At 35.4% G+C, this 15,858-nt stretch overlaps 2 protein-coding genes across 8 annotated transcripts in view; both read left to right on the top strand.

Moving 5' to 3' along the window:
- INTS2 (integrator complex subunit 2) overlaps window positions 1-6,303 on the top strand; it is a 50,341-nt gene extending 44,038 nt beyond the window's left edge. For all 5 annotated transcript variants that reach the window (XM_023732691.1, XM_004377845.2, XM_023732692.1 and 2 more), the window contains exons 20-25: window positions 2,178-2,376; window positions 3,649-3,900; window positions 4,243-4,350; window positions 4,468-4,573; window positions 5,793-5,969; window positions 6,092-6,303. In XM_023732691.1, the coding sequence (XP_023588459.1) occupies window positions 2,178-2,376; window positions 3,649-3,900; window positions 4,243-4,350; window positions 4,468-4,573; window positions 5,793-5,969; window positions 6,092-6,261 (1,012 nt within the window). In that variant the 3' untranslated portion in view covers window positions 6,262-6,303. The remainder of the gene's footprint in view (window positions 1-2,177; window positions 2,377-3,648; window positions 3,901-4,242; window positions 4,351-4,467; window positions 4,574-5,792; window positions 5,970-6,091) is intronic.
- Window positions 6,304-9,801: 3,498 nt separating this feature from the next.
- BRIP1 (BRCA1 interacting helicase 1) overlaps window positions 9,802-15,858 on the top strand; it is a 202,974-nt gene continuing 196,917 nt past the window's right edge. Inside the window, exons 1-3 of one of the 3 annotated variants that reach the window (XM_023732687.1) lie at window positions 9,802-9,887; window positions 12,547-12,669; window positions 14,502-14,613. In XM_023732687.1, the coding sequence (XP_023588455.1) occupies window positions 12,574-12,669; window positions 14,502-14,613 (208 nt within the window). In that variant the 5' untranslated portion in view covers window positions 9,802-9,887; window positions 12,547-12,573. Of the gene's footprint in view, window positions 9,888-9,921; window positions 10,914-12,546; window positions 12,670-14,501; window positions 14,614-15,858 lie in introns of those variants that run through there. The other 2 variants (XM_023732689.1, XM_023732688.1) reach the window with 2 other exon arrangements.

The following is a 15,858-nucleotide window of genomic DNA, read 5'->3' as shown; positions in this document are numbered from 1 at the left end:
TTCATTATACTATTTCCCTCATATATATGAATGTTTTCATAATACACATTAACATTTCATAACATAGAAGATATAACAGCAAGAAAAAGTGTAAAGTGAAAAGTCTTTCCCTCTTTGATAATCTACTATTCTGCCATTCTAAAACAAAGTACCTCCTCGATCTCTTTTGATCAATCCCAGTTGCATCTCCAGAGGCAACTTCAGTTATCATAATGGTGTGTATGTAGCTTTACTTTTCTATGTGTTTATAAACTTAGAAATATTTAGTTTTTTGTCTTTTAGGTTTTTTTTTGAAAAAATATAAGTAGTAGTGTTATACTATAAGCGTTATTCTTTTTAAAACTTAACTCTTCTCAGCATGTTTTCCATTTTAGTATGCAGGGTTCTACTTCAAATTTTCTTAAATAGGTAAATCTTAAATGCATAGTCTTCTATATATAGATTACCAGGCCTATACTCTCAAAACTCTCATTTACAATGTCTGGGTTGGCATTTAGGACCCCTGGTGGTGCAGTGGTTAAGCACTCGGCTGCTCACTGAAAGGTCAGCGGTCTGAACCCACTAGCCACTCTTAGGAAGAAAGATGTGGCAGTCTGCTTCTGTAAAGATTACAGCCTTGGAAACCATATGGAGCATTTCTACTCTGTCCTGTAGGATCACTATGAATCAGAATTGACACGATGGCAGTGGGTTTACAGGGTTGGAGTTTGGGAATTTTTTCTTTTAAACAAATACTCCAGGTGATGCTTGTCTTCAATTTTGAGAAACATTGCCATGATTTATTTAACCATTTACATATTGATAGACATTTAGATTGTTTCAGTGTTTCACAGTTACGAAGCTGTAGTGCCTATTTAATCACAAGTGCTAGTTTTTTCCATGAAGGAGACTGACAGGTAGAATTGCTATTTTTTTCTAAGGGCTTGACATTTAAAATTGTAGTAGTTACTAATTTGTTTTCTTTCTTGCATTTAATTTGTATATCTGTTTTTATCTCGTTTAAATTTAATCTATAACAACCTTTGAGGAATGTATAACTATACACCTATTTTACAGATGAGGAAACTGAAGCTCAGTAAATAACTTCTCCAGGTCAAGTGAATGAACCTCTCTTAGAATATAGGCAGTCCCCAGGTTATGAACATCTGACTTATGGACAACTCCTACTTGCCCTTTAATGTTAGGTAAATTTGCCCTCATTTTGAAACAAGTGAACCAACCCCTACTTGCAGCAAATTCATCACAATCACCTTTACTTGCTGCACGTGCAGCTTTTGATACACTAAACCACTAAACCCACTCACTGCCATCAAGTTGATTCCAACTCATAGTGACCCTATAGGACAGAACAGAACTGCCCGCAGGGTTTCCAAGGTGTAGCTGGAAGATTGGAACTGCTGACATTTTGGTTAGCAGCTGAGCTCCTAACTACTGCGGCACCTGTTACCGACTTACAAATTCTACTTAAAGGCACAGTTAGGAACGAATCTCGTTCATAACCCAGGGACTGCCTGTATAGAGCTGCCTTGTTCCAAAGAACTGTTCCAAAGAAGGAACAGTTAGGAGTAGAAAGAATAAATATTCTGTTCTAGTGTCCTTCATCTTGTCAATAATAGAATATTTCTCCTTGAGGAAAGTTGCTTCACAGGCTCATAGCTAAGAGATTTACTCGTAGTACCATTTTCTTTAAAAAGGCAAGTCTTTTTTCTGGGGCATACATTATATTTGATTGTAGCTGAGAAGATTAAATAGATAACAACTATTATTTGTATCTTGAAGTATACTAAGTACCATTTGCTGTTGAGTCGATTTGACTCACGGCAACTCCATGTGTGTCAGAGTAGAACTGTGCTCCATAGGGTTTTCAGTGGCTGATTTTTCAGAAGTAGATCATATGCCTTTCTTCTGAGGTGCCTCTAGGTGGATTCAGACCTTCAACCTTTTGGTTAGCAGCTGAGCAAGTTAACCATTTACACCACTCAGGGACTCTCTTCAAAGATAGAGAATAAGAAATGTATATTACACTTTTATTTTTGAGAACAAATATTTCAGTGGGACAAGCATTACTACACTGCATTATTCAGATTTCTCTAATTTTTTAAACTAGATTTGTCATGTTCTGGCTAATTTATAAATTTTTATTCTTTCTCATACATTTTTCTTTTCTCTGTGTTCAGATGCCCCCCACTGATGGATATTACTCTACACATGTTGAATGGATATCTTCTTGCTTCTAAAGCCTACCTTAGTGCTCATCTGAAGGAAACAGCAGAGCAAGATAGGCCTTCCCAGAATAATACAATAGGTTTAGTTGGACAAACTGATGCCCCAGAAGTTACCAGAGAAGAACTGAAAAATGCATTACTGGCTGCTCAGGTAATAAACTAAAATTTAGTAAAAAAGGCCAAGGGCTTCCCTAGTATTGAAATCAATTAAATAGATGACATGTTATGTCCTCTATATACCAGGGTGATATATTGTGTATTCCTTAAATAACGGTGTTACCTTTGCTTTTGAATACCAGATAGACTGTTAGTAAAATCAGGAATTAATCTTCATGATATTGTAACAACGCAGAATTTTACTGATGCCTTAAGTGGTCATTTTTAGTAATGCAAGAGATATAAGATGATAAAATGTTAAGCAATTTGAGGTGTCCCATGTAGAATGTTTTCTTAGTATGGAATATATTTTCTGAAATCTTATCGGTAATAAGTGGAATTAGGAGCAGTAATATAGATCCACAGTTCTTTGTCTGTGTACAGAAATACGAAAAGCTATGAAAATAGAAACATTTTTTTGGTAATTCAATTGGCAGAAAAACCTGACCTGATAGCAGAAAAAACTTGTTTGGTGGCAAAACTTGGCCTGAATTAATGGGAAGCTAATTATGATCTTTATCTTATTTAATGTGAATATTGGTATGTTATGCTGTAAAATTTTAATATGTTTGATTTCGAGTTCTAAAACATATCTGGACCTAAGAATTTCGTATAAGGGATTGGGGACCATAATAGCTAACATTTATATAATGCTTTTATATCCTGGGTGCTATTATAAGTTCTTAATGTATTTTAACTCATTTAATCTTTATAATCAACCTATGAGTATTATCATCTCCATTTTTACAGATTAGGAAACTCAGGTTAAGTGACTTGCTCAATGTTACATATTTAGTAAGTGGCAGAGCTAGGCTTCAAGCCTAGGCAGTCTGCAAATAAAACAATAACAACAACCAAAAACTCCTCAGCCCAAAAATGATGCTTGTAAAGTAAGGTTAGCTTTACTTAATAATACTCAAGTTCTTAAGTAATTGCTTTCTTTTAGCCCAGGCAGTGGCCATCTTTCAGAGATGCATATATTCACTTTTGTAGTCCTTCCTGCTAGATAAGCATTATTACATATGTTTATTTTTATGTGGAGAAGGCGTATAATTTTCTTCAGATTCTTAAAGGGATTCATGACTCTACAAAGGTGAGAAACATCACCTCATAGCTTGTTTACTTCTGTGCTTAGAAGTACCTGTTTGTTTGTTTTTTAAAGAAACTGGTTATTTTATCATTTCTGTTAATCCGAAAACAAAATCAGATTTGGTTTTTGACAAATTTCTCAAAAATATCTTACATTCACTATTTTATTTGCTTATAGGATAGTGCAGCTGTCCAGATTCTCTTAGAGATTTGCTTACCTACTGAAGAGGAGAAAGCAAAGGGTGTCAATCCAGACAGCTTGCTGAGAAATGTACAGAGTGTCATTACTGCCAGCACTCCAAATAAGGAAGTGGAGGAAGGAGAAGATAATTTGCTCTGTAACCTTCGAGAAGTACAGTGCCTTATCTGTTGTCTGTTGCACCAAATGTATATTGCGGACCCAAACATTGCTAAGCTTGTTCATTTTCAGGTCTGTTTTCAAAGAATGATGCTTTATGGTTGGACTTAGTTTTCATGAGGGCTTTGAATACTAAATTAATAGAGCTCATTTAGAAACTGGAGATAACACAAATGCAATATGGAAGAAAATCCAGATTTTTTTTAAGACTTTTTAAAAATCCAGTAAAGTGTTTCAGATAATTTATCCTTATTCTAGTACATCAGGGAAATGAAATACCAGGATACATGTAGGATACTGCAGCCTTCTGAGCAACTTTCATAGAAAGGAAGTGGAAACTTTATTTATATTTTTATCTGTATTTGACTTGTATTTATTTTATTTCTAATCTTATTTCCCTTCTTGTTGAGATAGGGTTATCCATGTGAACTTTTGCCTCTGACGGTTGCAGGTATTCCATCTATGCATATCTGTCTGGATTTCATACCTGAGCTTATTGCACAGCCAGAACTTGAAAAACAGGTAACGAGGATTTTGGAAGTTTAGAAATTTTTTTTATCTCCCTCCAGTATTGCTAGTTATATTTTTAATACTTAGAAGTATTCTTCAGAAACATAATATTTGCATTGTTTATTGCAGATATTTGCTATCCAGTTGCTTTCTCACTTGTGTATCCAGTATGCATTACCAAAGTCACTAAGTGTGGCTCGCTTAGCTGTCAATGTCATGGGAACTTTGCTAACAGGTGTGTAGCCAACCAATATCAACAACTTCTAACATAAATTAGTACATATATCTCCTTGGCTGCTAACCAAAAGGTCGGTAGTTCGAATCTACTAGCTGCTTCTTGGAAACCCTATGGGGCAGTTCTGCTCTGTCCTTTGGGGTTGCTGTGAGTCAGGATTGACTCAACGGCAACGGGTTTGTTTTTTTTTTTAGTTTTAACTTATGCTATCTTTCGAATTATTCTTCTTTTGGAAGTTTTCCTATTTACAAATGTGATTTATAGTGTAGAGAAGGTAAATAGGTAGGCATATTGTATCTTTCACTTTGTGAATGAATATGTACTGATTTCTAGCAAATGTAATAAGCTTTTCACATTTTATAATGAAAAAACCAGATCTACTTTCTGTATATAATTATGTCAGTAGAAAATAAGTTGATTTATTATAAATAAAGTTCCATAAAAATATAGTTATATGTAGAAATAAGAGATAAACATATTGTTTCCTTTAGTTCTAAAGCATATTTAACATTGTATTCAACTCTGGTCTGTAGACTAAAATGGTAAAAAAATATATTACTTTAAAAGATATGAACTATAATTCAGTCCTTCTAAGTTATGACTTACTTAATTTAGTGTTCTTTCTCAATGCTCCTTCAATACTGTTTTTCTTTCCATTGTATTCACCTCACTATGTTATAATTATTTTAGTCATTAAGATCTTGAAGTGTCTGAGTTCAGTCCCTAGTCTACCACTAACTGGCTGTGTGACCTTGAAAAAGTTTCTTAACTTCGAAAGTTTAAGAGTTGTCTCATAAAATCGGTAACGTGGTAGTACTTTCCTCATTCATTAAGATTTTGAGACTTGAGTGAAATAATGCATGTAATGCATTTATCACAGTGCTTGGGCATAATAAGAATTTATGTGTTGGATGGTGATTGATTTAAGAGCTATGGCTGCTAACTAAAAGGTCAGCAGTTTGAATCCACCAGCCGCTCCTTGGAAACCCCATGGGGCAGTTCTACTCTGTCCTATAGGGTCGCTATGTGTCGGAATCCACTCGAAGGCTACAGGTTTGGTTTTTAGACTGTGTGCTCCCTGAAGGTAGGGGCTGGGTCATGTTGTAGAAAACTCAGTATCCTCAGCACAGAGCATGGTGCTTAGTATATTGTATAGGCCCAGTGTACATTAAATTTATATCTGTAAAGTAAAAAATTCTATTTCATTTCTTTCCAACAGTTTTAACACAAGCTAAGCGATATGCTTTTTTCATGCCAACTCTGCCAAGTTTAGTTTCTTTTTGTCGAGCATTTCCTCCACTGTATGAGGATATTATGTCTTTGCTAATCCAAATAGGGCAAGTCTGTGCCTCTGATGTGGCCACTCAGACAAGAGACATCGATCCAATTATTACACGTAAGTAGTTACTTATTCTTAAGAGTTAGCTTAATATCTCAAAAAAAAAAAAAAAAGAAAAGAGGCCAAAATCCTTTCCAGATTTCTTTCCTTAATTTATTTTTCTTTCCTTATGTTTTTAGGTCTTCAACAAATAAAAGAGAAACCAAGTGGATGGTCTGGACTCTGTAAAGATCCGTCTTACAAAAATGGATCTAGGGAGGCTAGAAGCATGGATCCTGATGTGCAGCTCTGTCATTGTATTGAAAGCACAATAATTGAAATAATAAACATGAGTGTTAGTGGAATTTAAAAAAAAAAAGCAAAAAATGAAGCTGTTGTATATACCCAACATGAATCTGCATCTTATAACAAATGTTAAACTGGATGGGAACAGTAATGTCTTGGAATCACTAAAACGATTCCATTCAACATGAATACAACTTAGAACTCTCTGAGAATTATGCTTGCCTGTATATGATTGACAGTTTGCTGGTATGTTTATATTGTAGCAGCTGACCTTTTTTTTTTTTCCATTGGGAGCACATTTAAGAAACTCATTACTGGAAAGTGAATCTGGCATCGTGTTTAGCTTTAGAAGTGAAGAAAGACTTCCATGCCTTTAATTATAAAAATGAGCCTTTGGGTAGCCCTAGTGTTTATTTTAACTTTCAGATTGTTACAGAGTGCTACAATGCTGCAGTGATGGCAGGGAGAAGGGCTCAAGGGAAGGGAGAATTCAGGAAAAACTAGGAGTTAAACACCCAAATAGAAGTCTCATAGACTTTCAGTGCAAGTTATAGTAATGCAAGATGGAATTCCAGTTCTCAAGAAAGTGTTGAGAAGGCTTTAAAGAAGGCAAATTACTTTTATAATGATTTCCATGGAATTATAGATGAGAATTTAAAGATTTTACATTTTTGCTTCAGTTTTTACTAATATATGAAGCCATATGTTTAAGGAGATACTTGAATAATTTGGGATTTTAAGAATCATCTTTGTGCAAAGAACCTGAAAGGAAATCTCATTTAGGTTTTTCTTTTTTTAAAATTATTTTTATAATGATTTACTAACTTATCTAATGCTCAGAAAGGGAAAATAAACAAAATTTAGAGCAATAAAACCCACTGGATTAAAGAGCTCTTGGTTTGTCATCAGGATTATAATTCATATCTTACCTTGATACATTGTTTGAGTAGGAAAATATATACAGTATTGAACCTCAGGAAAAATTAAAATATGGAAAATACCATCTTGCTGACAGATTTTGCAGTCTTCTGCTAGAAACTTCTGTTGATTAAGTAGATGTATTCAGGTAACCTATAATCCTCATTTTTTAAAAAATTAAGTGTCCAATGTTTAAGGTACTTTGCTTTCTGAGATATATCTTAATGACACTTTCCCCCAACACACACTCAAAACAGATCTCTTCACTGTTTTGAAAATAACAGTGAGTAAATAAGTCAGCCAGATAATAAGAAAATGTGGTTTTTAAGAAACGAAATTTAACTTCAGCCTTTCACTAGTGAATAGTAACGTCTCATTTGACTCCTTTGTAATGGGATCACTATTGCCCCTACCTCATAACAGTATCATATAAGAAATAGTTTGTAGCTATTTCAAATCATGAAGTACATAGTATCATACATGATAGAATATTTATAACTTTTATTAGATGCTTAATGTTCAATTAAGTAGTTTTTACGGAAAAAATAAAAAATAAATTCTTAAACAACGTAAGAATTTTCCTATTTTTAAACAAAGCAGTTTTGTAGTCTCTTAAAACTAAATAAAACTGCTTTTTTTTAAAAAAAAAAACAAACAAACTGGGGCCTTGGAATATTTTGTGTGACTAGGCGTCCTCTAGGAGTTCAGAAAAGGTTGAAGTATGTTTTCTAACTAAATGCAGTGCACATTCCTGGATCAATTTTCCAAGACTGGTCAAAACCTGCTGTGTTAAAATAATAACATATGCTGTTTTTCTTCAGATTTGTTGATGATGTAAAAATATGTAAATATATTAGCAAATGTTAATATTCATGTATTTTAAGTTAAGGTTATAAAATTTGTCACAATGTGATTTTTTTTATTCAAGTGAAAACAGATGTGTGCAGCTATTTTGAATATTGATTTATAAACATTCATATTCTTTATCAGATGAACTTGTAATTTTGTTGTGTTTAATTCCACTACTGTTAACCTGAAAGCACAGTTCAAAGGACTGGAATCTAGGACTGTCTGCCTCCAGAGCCTATGTGTATTCTTTGTGTTATTCCACATACATTAAATGTCAATACAAGGTTAAAGCCAGTTGACAGCCTTAGAGATTTAGGAGAGGAAAATTACAGTAGTTACCTGGAATAGTTATTTAAAAGATTTGATATATAAAAAATTTGTAAAAGCAGAATAACAATTTGAAGGTATTTTAATGGATTATAAATAAATGGCATTATTCTTCCACTGTCCTAACAGTAAATTACATTTTTGTACTTTCCATTCATCTTTGTTTATGCGTACGTATTTCCACATAACCAAATTCTTAATACCCATTTTGGAGTCTGCTTTTTTCCATTTAACTTTACATGGAATTTTTCCCTGCAAGTTGTTTAGATTTTATAATTACTTTCATAATCTGTTGATTTCATAGATCATAATTTAATCATCTCACCATCACTTCTGGGAAGTTTATCATTTTTCAGTATTACAAGTATGCATTTTTATCAGTTGAGGTGTTAACACTTTTTCAGGATAAATTTCTGGGACAGATTACTAGGTGAAAGGATAAAACTTATTGTTATGACTACAAGTTTTGACTTTTTGGGAAGATGTAGGAAAAAAACCATAAGGCAAACAAATCAACTTGCCCCGTTCCCAACCCTTGCTCCCAAGAAGCTTCCCCTCCCCAAACTCTAGGTACTAGAATTTGAGAAGCTGCGTCAGGTTTTTTTTTGTGGCACTAGTATTTGAGCATGCTTAGTAGAGGGTCAGCGAAAAAGAGGAAGACCCTCAACGAGAGGGATTGACACAGTGGCTGCAACAACAGGTTTCAAACATCACGATTGCGAAGATGGCGCAGGACCGGGCAGTGTTTTGATCTGTTGTATACAGGGTCCCTGTGGGTCGGCACTGACTCCACAGCACCTAACAACAGTATTTGAGCTAAGTTTAGGCTATACAAAAACTTTTTTTAAACAAGCATAATTTGGCGAGATCATGATTATCCTTGTCTTTGTATACTTCTTGGCAAAGAAAAAAATGGTCTCGGAGGGGTGAAAGGTGGATAAACCTTAGTGGAGGTTGAAGTAATCTGGGGCTGGAGACCTCGAGAGCGTGCCTCTAGCGGAATTTGGTTATCTGGAAAAGCCTTGAAGACTATGACTAAGATTTGAATACTCCAGCCAGTTGTCATAGAACCTCTTCGCCTAATTTGGCTCACTAGTCCGGCAATTTTCGCTTCACAATCTTTTTGATACTCCAGGTACTGTAAAGTTCGGAAATTTAAAGTGGCACTAAAGAATGCTCAGAGAACTCAGCAAGGCATTTCCTTTTCACTGCTCTACGAACTTTAAGAATGAGATTTCGGGTTTCCAAGGAAACTGCTGCCGTGGTTAAATTACCTGCTTCAAAGTCTGGCGGAGAAGGTGCTTTTCCTTTAAAACCTCAAGATTTGCGAGAATGGTTTACTTTTCTGGTAATCTACCTTCCGGTGACGCCAAGTACCCTGGGGCTGTTCTTATTTCGGAGGCTTGGATTGGGTGCCAGAGCGCTCGCCGCCTATCTTTGAGCCAGGATTGGTCGCTTGATTTCTGGTCTGGGCGGGTGATTGGCTGCCTGAGCTCGCTCGGCGATTGGGTGCTGGGAGTCGAACGGGTGGGAAGCGGGAATTCGTCGGGAAGAGTGTAGCTGAAGGCGTTTCACTAGACTTCAAGGGGAGAAAAGGTAAAGCCGCCCCGAACTTGGGAGAAGGAGGGGGCAGTAGCGACCCAGTGAGAAACGCGGAGGGTTGAGGCTTGAGTCCTTTCTTCTCAGCCAGGGCTTCGCATAATTTGCTCTTAGAAATCGGCTACCTTTTCTCCCGTGAATCAATATTGCTTCGGTTTTCCTCAGGACTGCCGAGTTTGTCTCTCCTTGGGAGGGCGCGAAGCCTTCCGGTAGGGTGCCTTCGGCTTTCGCCCAAGTCGTTTTGCAGGCCCGTCGGTGTTGTTTGGAACCCCTGGGCCTTGGGGATCACAACTGCCTGTGAGAGGAAGGAAGCGAGGGGAAGAAAACCTGGGTAGACGGGAGTCCCTTCCCTACCCCCCTGGAGCGGTGTTACTACCTCGGATTGCCGCGTTACCTCTTGGCCGGAGAGGCGCCAGGCGGCAGTCGGTTTGTTTGCCCGTTATGCAGTGTTACCGGGAAAACATCCCGTTTGAGACGCACGTTGCCGCAGCTGAAGTGGAGGATGGATTGATTTCTAGGTTATAGCTAAGTAGTTAGGGTGGCCTTGAGTTGTTGATTCGGATTGAGATTAGATTCCACCAGATGCCATTCTTAGAGTTTTACAGAGAGAATCACAACATTTTAGAACGGAAAAATACCTTAGTAGAATAGTGGTTCTTAACTTTTGGAATACACAGCTATGATTAAGTTTATTATTGGCTTCATAATCTATTGTATTGCTGTATTATAGTTTAACTATCCCTCTATCCCTAGGTTGAATTTACCATTTTTTCACTATTGCAAATAATTTTCCTAAATTGCTAACATTTTCAGTTTTTATTTTCTCTGTTTTAGGTTATTTCCTTAAGATATATTTATGTGAGTGAGAAATCTATGGACTTTCTCAGAAGAATGCTATCAGCCACAGACAACTTCAAGAGGTCACAGTTTTTGAATTACACCTAGAGATCCTAGGTTAAAAACAATGGTTAGAGGAGGCGGAATTAAAGTGGATCACTTTCTCTGTGTCAGATGCTGGATTAGGTGCATTCTGTACATTATTTAATTCTTAACTCAGTGCCTGGCTAAATATTGTTATTAATTTACATGAAAACTCTATCAGGTAGCTAGTATTATTTCCATTTTACAGATGAAGAAACAGGCTCAGAGAGGTTAAGTGAGTCACATAGTGGAATTCAGATTTAGGTCTGCCTTATTCCAAAGCTCATCCTCTTTTCACTATACCTTATTGAGCACCCTCTATGTTCCAAGGCACTTTCTTCTTTACAGTAACCTTTAAATTAGAGATTATTACAGTTAAGGGTCTTAGTCCAGAGAAGTGAAAAGACATATCTGAGTTGCTGTCAGACCTGATGCGGAACCTAAATTTCCTGACTCCTGGTCCACAGGTCTTTCCTTCTAACCGGCAAACTGCAGAAAGGGAAAACAGGAAGGGACAGAATAGGAGGAGAAAAAGAATCGTGATGCGGAGTTGCAAAGAGCCTTTATAAGGAATCTGTTTGTTTCTATAGACTGATTATATCTGATCGAATTTGTAATAAGAGCTCATGTTTAATTGGGCACCTAATGCGTCCTTTTTGCGCATTATTTCATTTAATCTCTATAGCAATCTATGAGGTGGATACTATTACAGTCCGTATTTTACAGATAAGGACACTAAGGTCTAGAGAAGTTAAGTAACTTGCCCAAAGTCACACCAGTAATACATAGTGGAGTAGGGATGCAAATCCAGATTTGTCAGACTACAAGTCGTTTCGCAGGCCCATTGTTGCTGTTGAGTTTGCTCTGACTCATGGCGATATTATGTACAACAGAACAAAAAGTTGTCAGGTTTTGGGACAGTTCATGATTGTTGGTATGTATGGATCCATTGTTGCGGCTAATGTGTAGTGCTTTCTAACTTGAGGGGCTTATTAGTAATGTCTTAGTTATCTAGTGCTGCTGTAACAGAAATACCACAAGTGGGTGACTTTAACAAACGGAAGTTTATTTTCTCACAGTTTAGGAGACTGGAAGTCCGAATTCAGGGTGCCGGCTCCAGGGGAAGGCTTTCTCTCTCTGTCGGCTCTGGAGGAAGGTCCTTGTTTCTTTGAGCTTCTGCTTCTGGGCTATCTTCATGTGGCTTAGCATCTCTTTTCCCCCATTTCTGCTTCTCTAGCTTGTTTAATTTCTTTTATATATCAAAAGAGATTGATTTAAAACATACCCCACACTAATCCTGTCTCATTAACATAAAAAAGAGAACGCATTCCCAAATGGGGTTATAACCAAAGGTGTAGAAGTTAGGATTTACAACACATACTTCTGGGTGACACAATTCAGTTCATAACATGATCCATAGATTTTCACTGGCTGATTTTCAGAAATAAATCGACAGGCCTTTCTTCATAGTCTGTCTTAGTCTGGAAGCTCTGCTGAAACCTACCCACCATGGGTGACCCTGCTGGTTTTTGAAGTACTGGTGGTATAGCTTCCAGCATCATAGCAACACTCAAGCCACTACAGTATGACAAACTGACAAATTCTTTTGCTTCTATTTGTTTTGTTGATATATTTGTTAATTCCAATGTTTATTTCTAGACTTCTGTCCTAGTGTTGAGTGTCTGGTTTTCTTTGAGTATCATAGTTTCAGTATTGATTTTCATTTTTGTTGCAGTTAGGAATCTGAAATAAACAAGAAAGCATGATGTCTTCACTATGTTCTGAATATACAATTGGTGGGGTGAAGATTAACTTTCCTTGTAAAGCTTACCCATCACAGCTTGCTATGATGAATTCTGTAAGTAATTTTCAGAAGTTTTTTTAAGTCTTTATTAAGATACAGACGCTTATGATCCATAATATATTTTGAGTTTGACTGCGTTCATTTTCTTAGATAGTAAATGGATTGAGAGTATTTTCTCAGTTCATTTGGAAGAATATAAAAAAAAAAAACCTAACCTTTGGCAAAATAAATACTATTGATCACTACTAAACTGTATATGTTTATGGTTAGGAGGCAAAGGAGAGCATTGTAAAAAAATGTTCTCAGTTCATTTGGAACATCTATTTACTGAATTATTGCTTTCAACAAAGTATCTACTATATTTTAGACAGAATACTTTGTTTTTCACCATTAATTTTTCTGATGTATTTTTATCATACAGAAAATTAACATGCAAACTTGTGTAAATCAACTTTCCTGCTTTGTTAAATCTTAATATTTTGGTATAATCATATCTCATTTGCTAGTAACGAGGTTACTAGTATCCTCAATTTGGTCTTATCTTTCCCAGCATGTTTTAATATGTTTATTACATATGTATGTATCCATAAATAATATATACTATTATTTTACATATTTTAAAGTTTGTATAATGTTATAATATTATCTTTATCTTTCTGCAGAACATGATTTTTTTTGACAACATTGTTTTTAAGATGTAGCCATTTTGATTATTGATACATTTTAATGACTATGTAGCATTCTGTTGTATGAATATACCAGAATTTGTTTGTCCATTTTCCTATTGATGGACATATAGATTGTTTACATTCTTTTACAGAGACAAACAGTGCTGCTGTGAGCTTCTTATACATGCTTCCTTGTGTTCGTGTGGGAAAGGTTTAGAGTACGTACCTAGAACTGAACTTGCTGGAAATGGGCATCTTCAACTTTGCTAGAAATTTCTGTACAAAGTGATTATAACAACTAACACTCCCACTAGCAGTATCTGCATTAGGTTTTCAGCAAAGATATTAATAGGTATTAGTGTTACCGCAATGGCGGGTCTGAGCCACCTGCTGCAGAAGCCAATACTGAGACAGGGGTGAGGTGAGCAGCAAGAGTGTTTTATTGTACATCGATATACAGGAGACAGAGGGAACTGAGCTCCCCCAAAAGACCTGTCTCCCCACTGAAGACTGCTTGAAAGTTTTTATATGGACAAGATTATAGTTTCTCTTCCCGTGGTTACATTTTGCATTCCCCAGATGATTTACCTTCTTACTGACAATCCTTGAAGGTCACCTGGCACTGTTAGTTACAATTGTCACGTCGCAGATGAGTTAATTCTAGTCCTTGAGGGTTATCAATTTGTTCTGCCACCCTCCAAGAAGAAACTTTAGTTAATCTTACTGGAATAGGAGGAGGGAGAAAGAATAACAAAAAAGACAATATCATGGGAAAGCAAGAGGGGAGAATAGGAGGAAAATAAATCAAAATCATAGGAGCATGCAAAAGTGAACTGTGCAAGCTAGGCATTAACAATACCACAATACCCAGGAAGCTAGGCCTATACTGCTGGCAGTAAACAGTGAATATGAAATTTCTACGCAGCCCCTTTCATTAGTGTATTCCAGTTTTGCAGACATGAAGGTATTTGCATAATTAAGGCACAGATTGCTTTCTCCTTTATTTTTTCTCTCATGATTGATATACTTGTAAGTTCCACATAATTTAAGGGAGAAGCATAAAGGCCTAGATTTAACTAAATACTTGTTCTTTCTTTTTATATTGCTGTGTTCTTGGAGTGCAACCTCACTTCTTGCTATTCTTTTTGTACTTCTGATGGACAGAGACCCTAATGAGGTAAAATGCTTACTGATTTTTTATTGTTTTTGTGTTAATAGATTGTCAGAGGATTAAACAGTAAGCAGCATTGTTTGTTGGAGAGCCCCACAGGAAGTGGAAAAAGCTTAGCCTTACTTTGTTCTGCTTTAGCATGGCAGCAATCTCTTAGTGGTAAGTAGCTGCTTGATATCTTCAAGTTGCCTAGTGAGACCTGAAAGTACTCTTTATTCAGAATGGTTCAGCCATGTTCTAGCTAATTTAAATATTCTCTTTTTAAGATATTTCTTTACACTAGGCTATATATCTTCCAAAAGAGTTTCAGTATAGAAAAATATATTTAAGTAATCCTAAAATAATATTGAACATAATTTAGTCTTTTATATGATGATTCAAAGAGTACATAAGAATCTTGGAATGCTTAGAATTATCATGAAAATAACTCGATCATAATTTGTATGTGAAATATGTAAGAGATGGGGCTGTCACAATGCTATCACATATACTAAAAGTTTTTTCTCTTTTTCCTGAGTAAATGCTTTAATATATTTATCTGTCCCTTCCTAACGTTAGAACATGGAATACGTATATAAAAAAACATTCTAGTTGAGCTTTCTACTTGTTTGGATGCCAGATAAGCACAAGTTTATTGTAATGTTGTTTGTATGAATTCATATTATTTTTATTACTTTATTTGGTAACAAATACCTGGCAATGTTTTCTTTTACTGAAAAACTATATAATCTACATAATTTAAAATACAGTATTGGCTATATTTTAGTTACATAATTAGATGGCTTTGACCTAATGTATGTGGGAAATTTGAAGCTAATCATGGGTGTGTGTGTGTGTGTATTTTTTTCCTGATAAGACTGTATTGAAAATAAAAAGTAAATATTTTACAAGTTTTTGGTGGTCCATTTTGATTATTGAGTTATTCTTTGAGGAAGAATGAGATTATCAGTTAATAACTTAAACTTTTAATAGGAGAGCTCTGAAAAATAGAATTAGTAGTATTTATGTGGTATAGATGGGAATATAATATCACTACTATTTATAGCAAGTAAATTATTTAGCGTTTTTTTTTTTGATATATTTGAAATGTAGACCTATTACAATTCTGTATTATATTTAGGAATTAAATTTTACCCATTTCATTGAATTAAAATATTAATCTTAAAGTGTCATTTGATACATGTATGAAAATTGATACATCAAACAACATGTTTTTGACCAATATCTCTCATGAATATAGATGCAAAAATTCTGAACAAAATTCTAGCCAATAGAATTCAGCATCATATCCAAAAAATAATACACCATGACCAAGTAGGATTCATACCAAGTATGCAAGGATGTTTCAGCATTAGAAAATCAATTAACATAATCCACCACATAAATAAAAGGAAAGAAAAGAAT

This window comes from Trichechus manatus, unplaced genomic scaffold (assembly GCF_000243295.1).
Source record: "Trichechus manatus latirostris isolate Lorelei unplaced genomic scaffold, TriManLat1.0 scaffold00054, whole genome shotgun sequence".
Classification (NCBI taxonomy): domain Eukaryota; kingdom Metazoa; phylum Chordata; class Mammalia; order Sirenia; family Trichechidae; genus Trichechus; species Trichechus manatus.
Note: the sequence above shows the minus strand (reverse complement) of the source record. Positions and strands in the feature narration are given on the sequence as shown.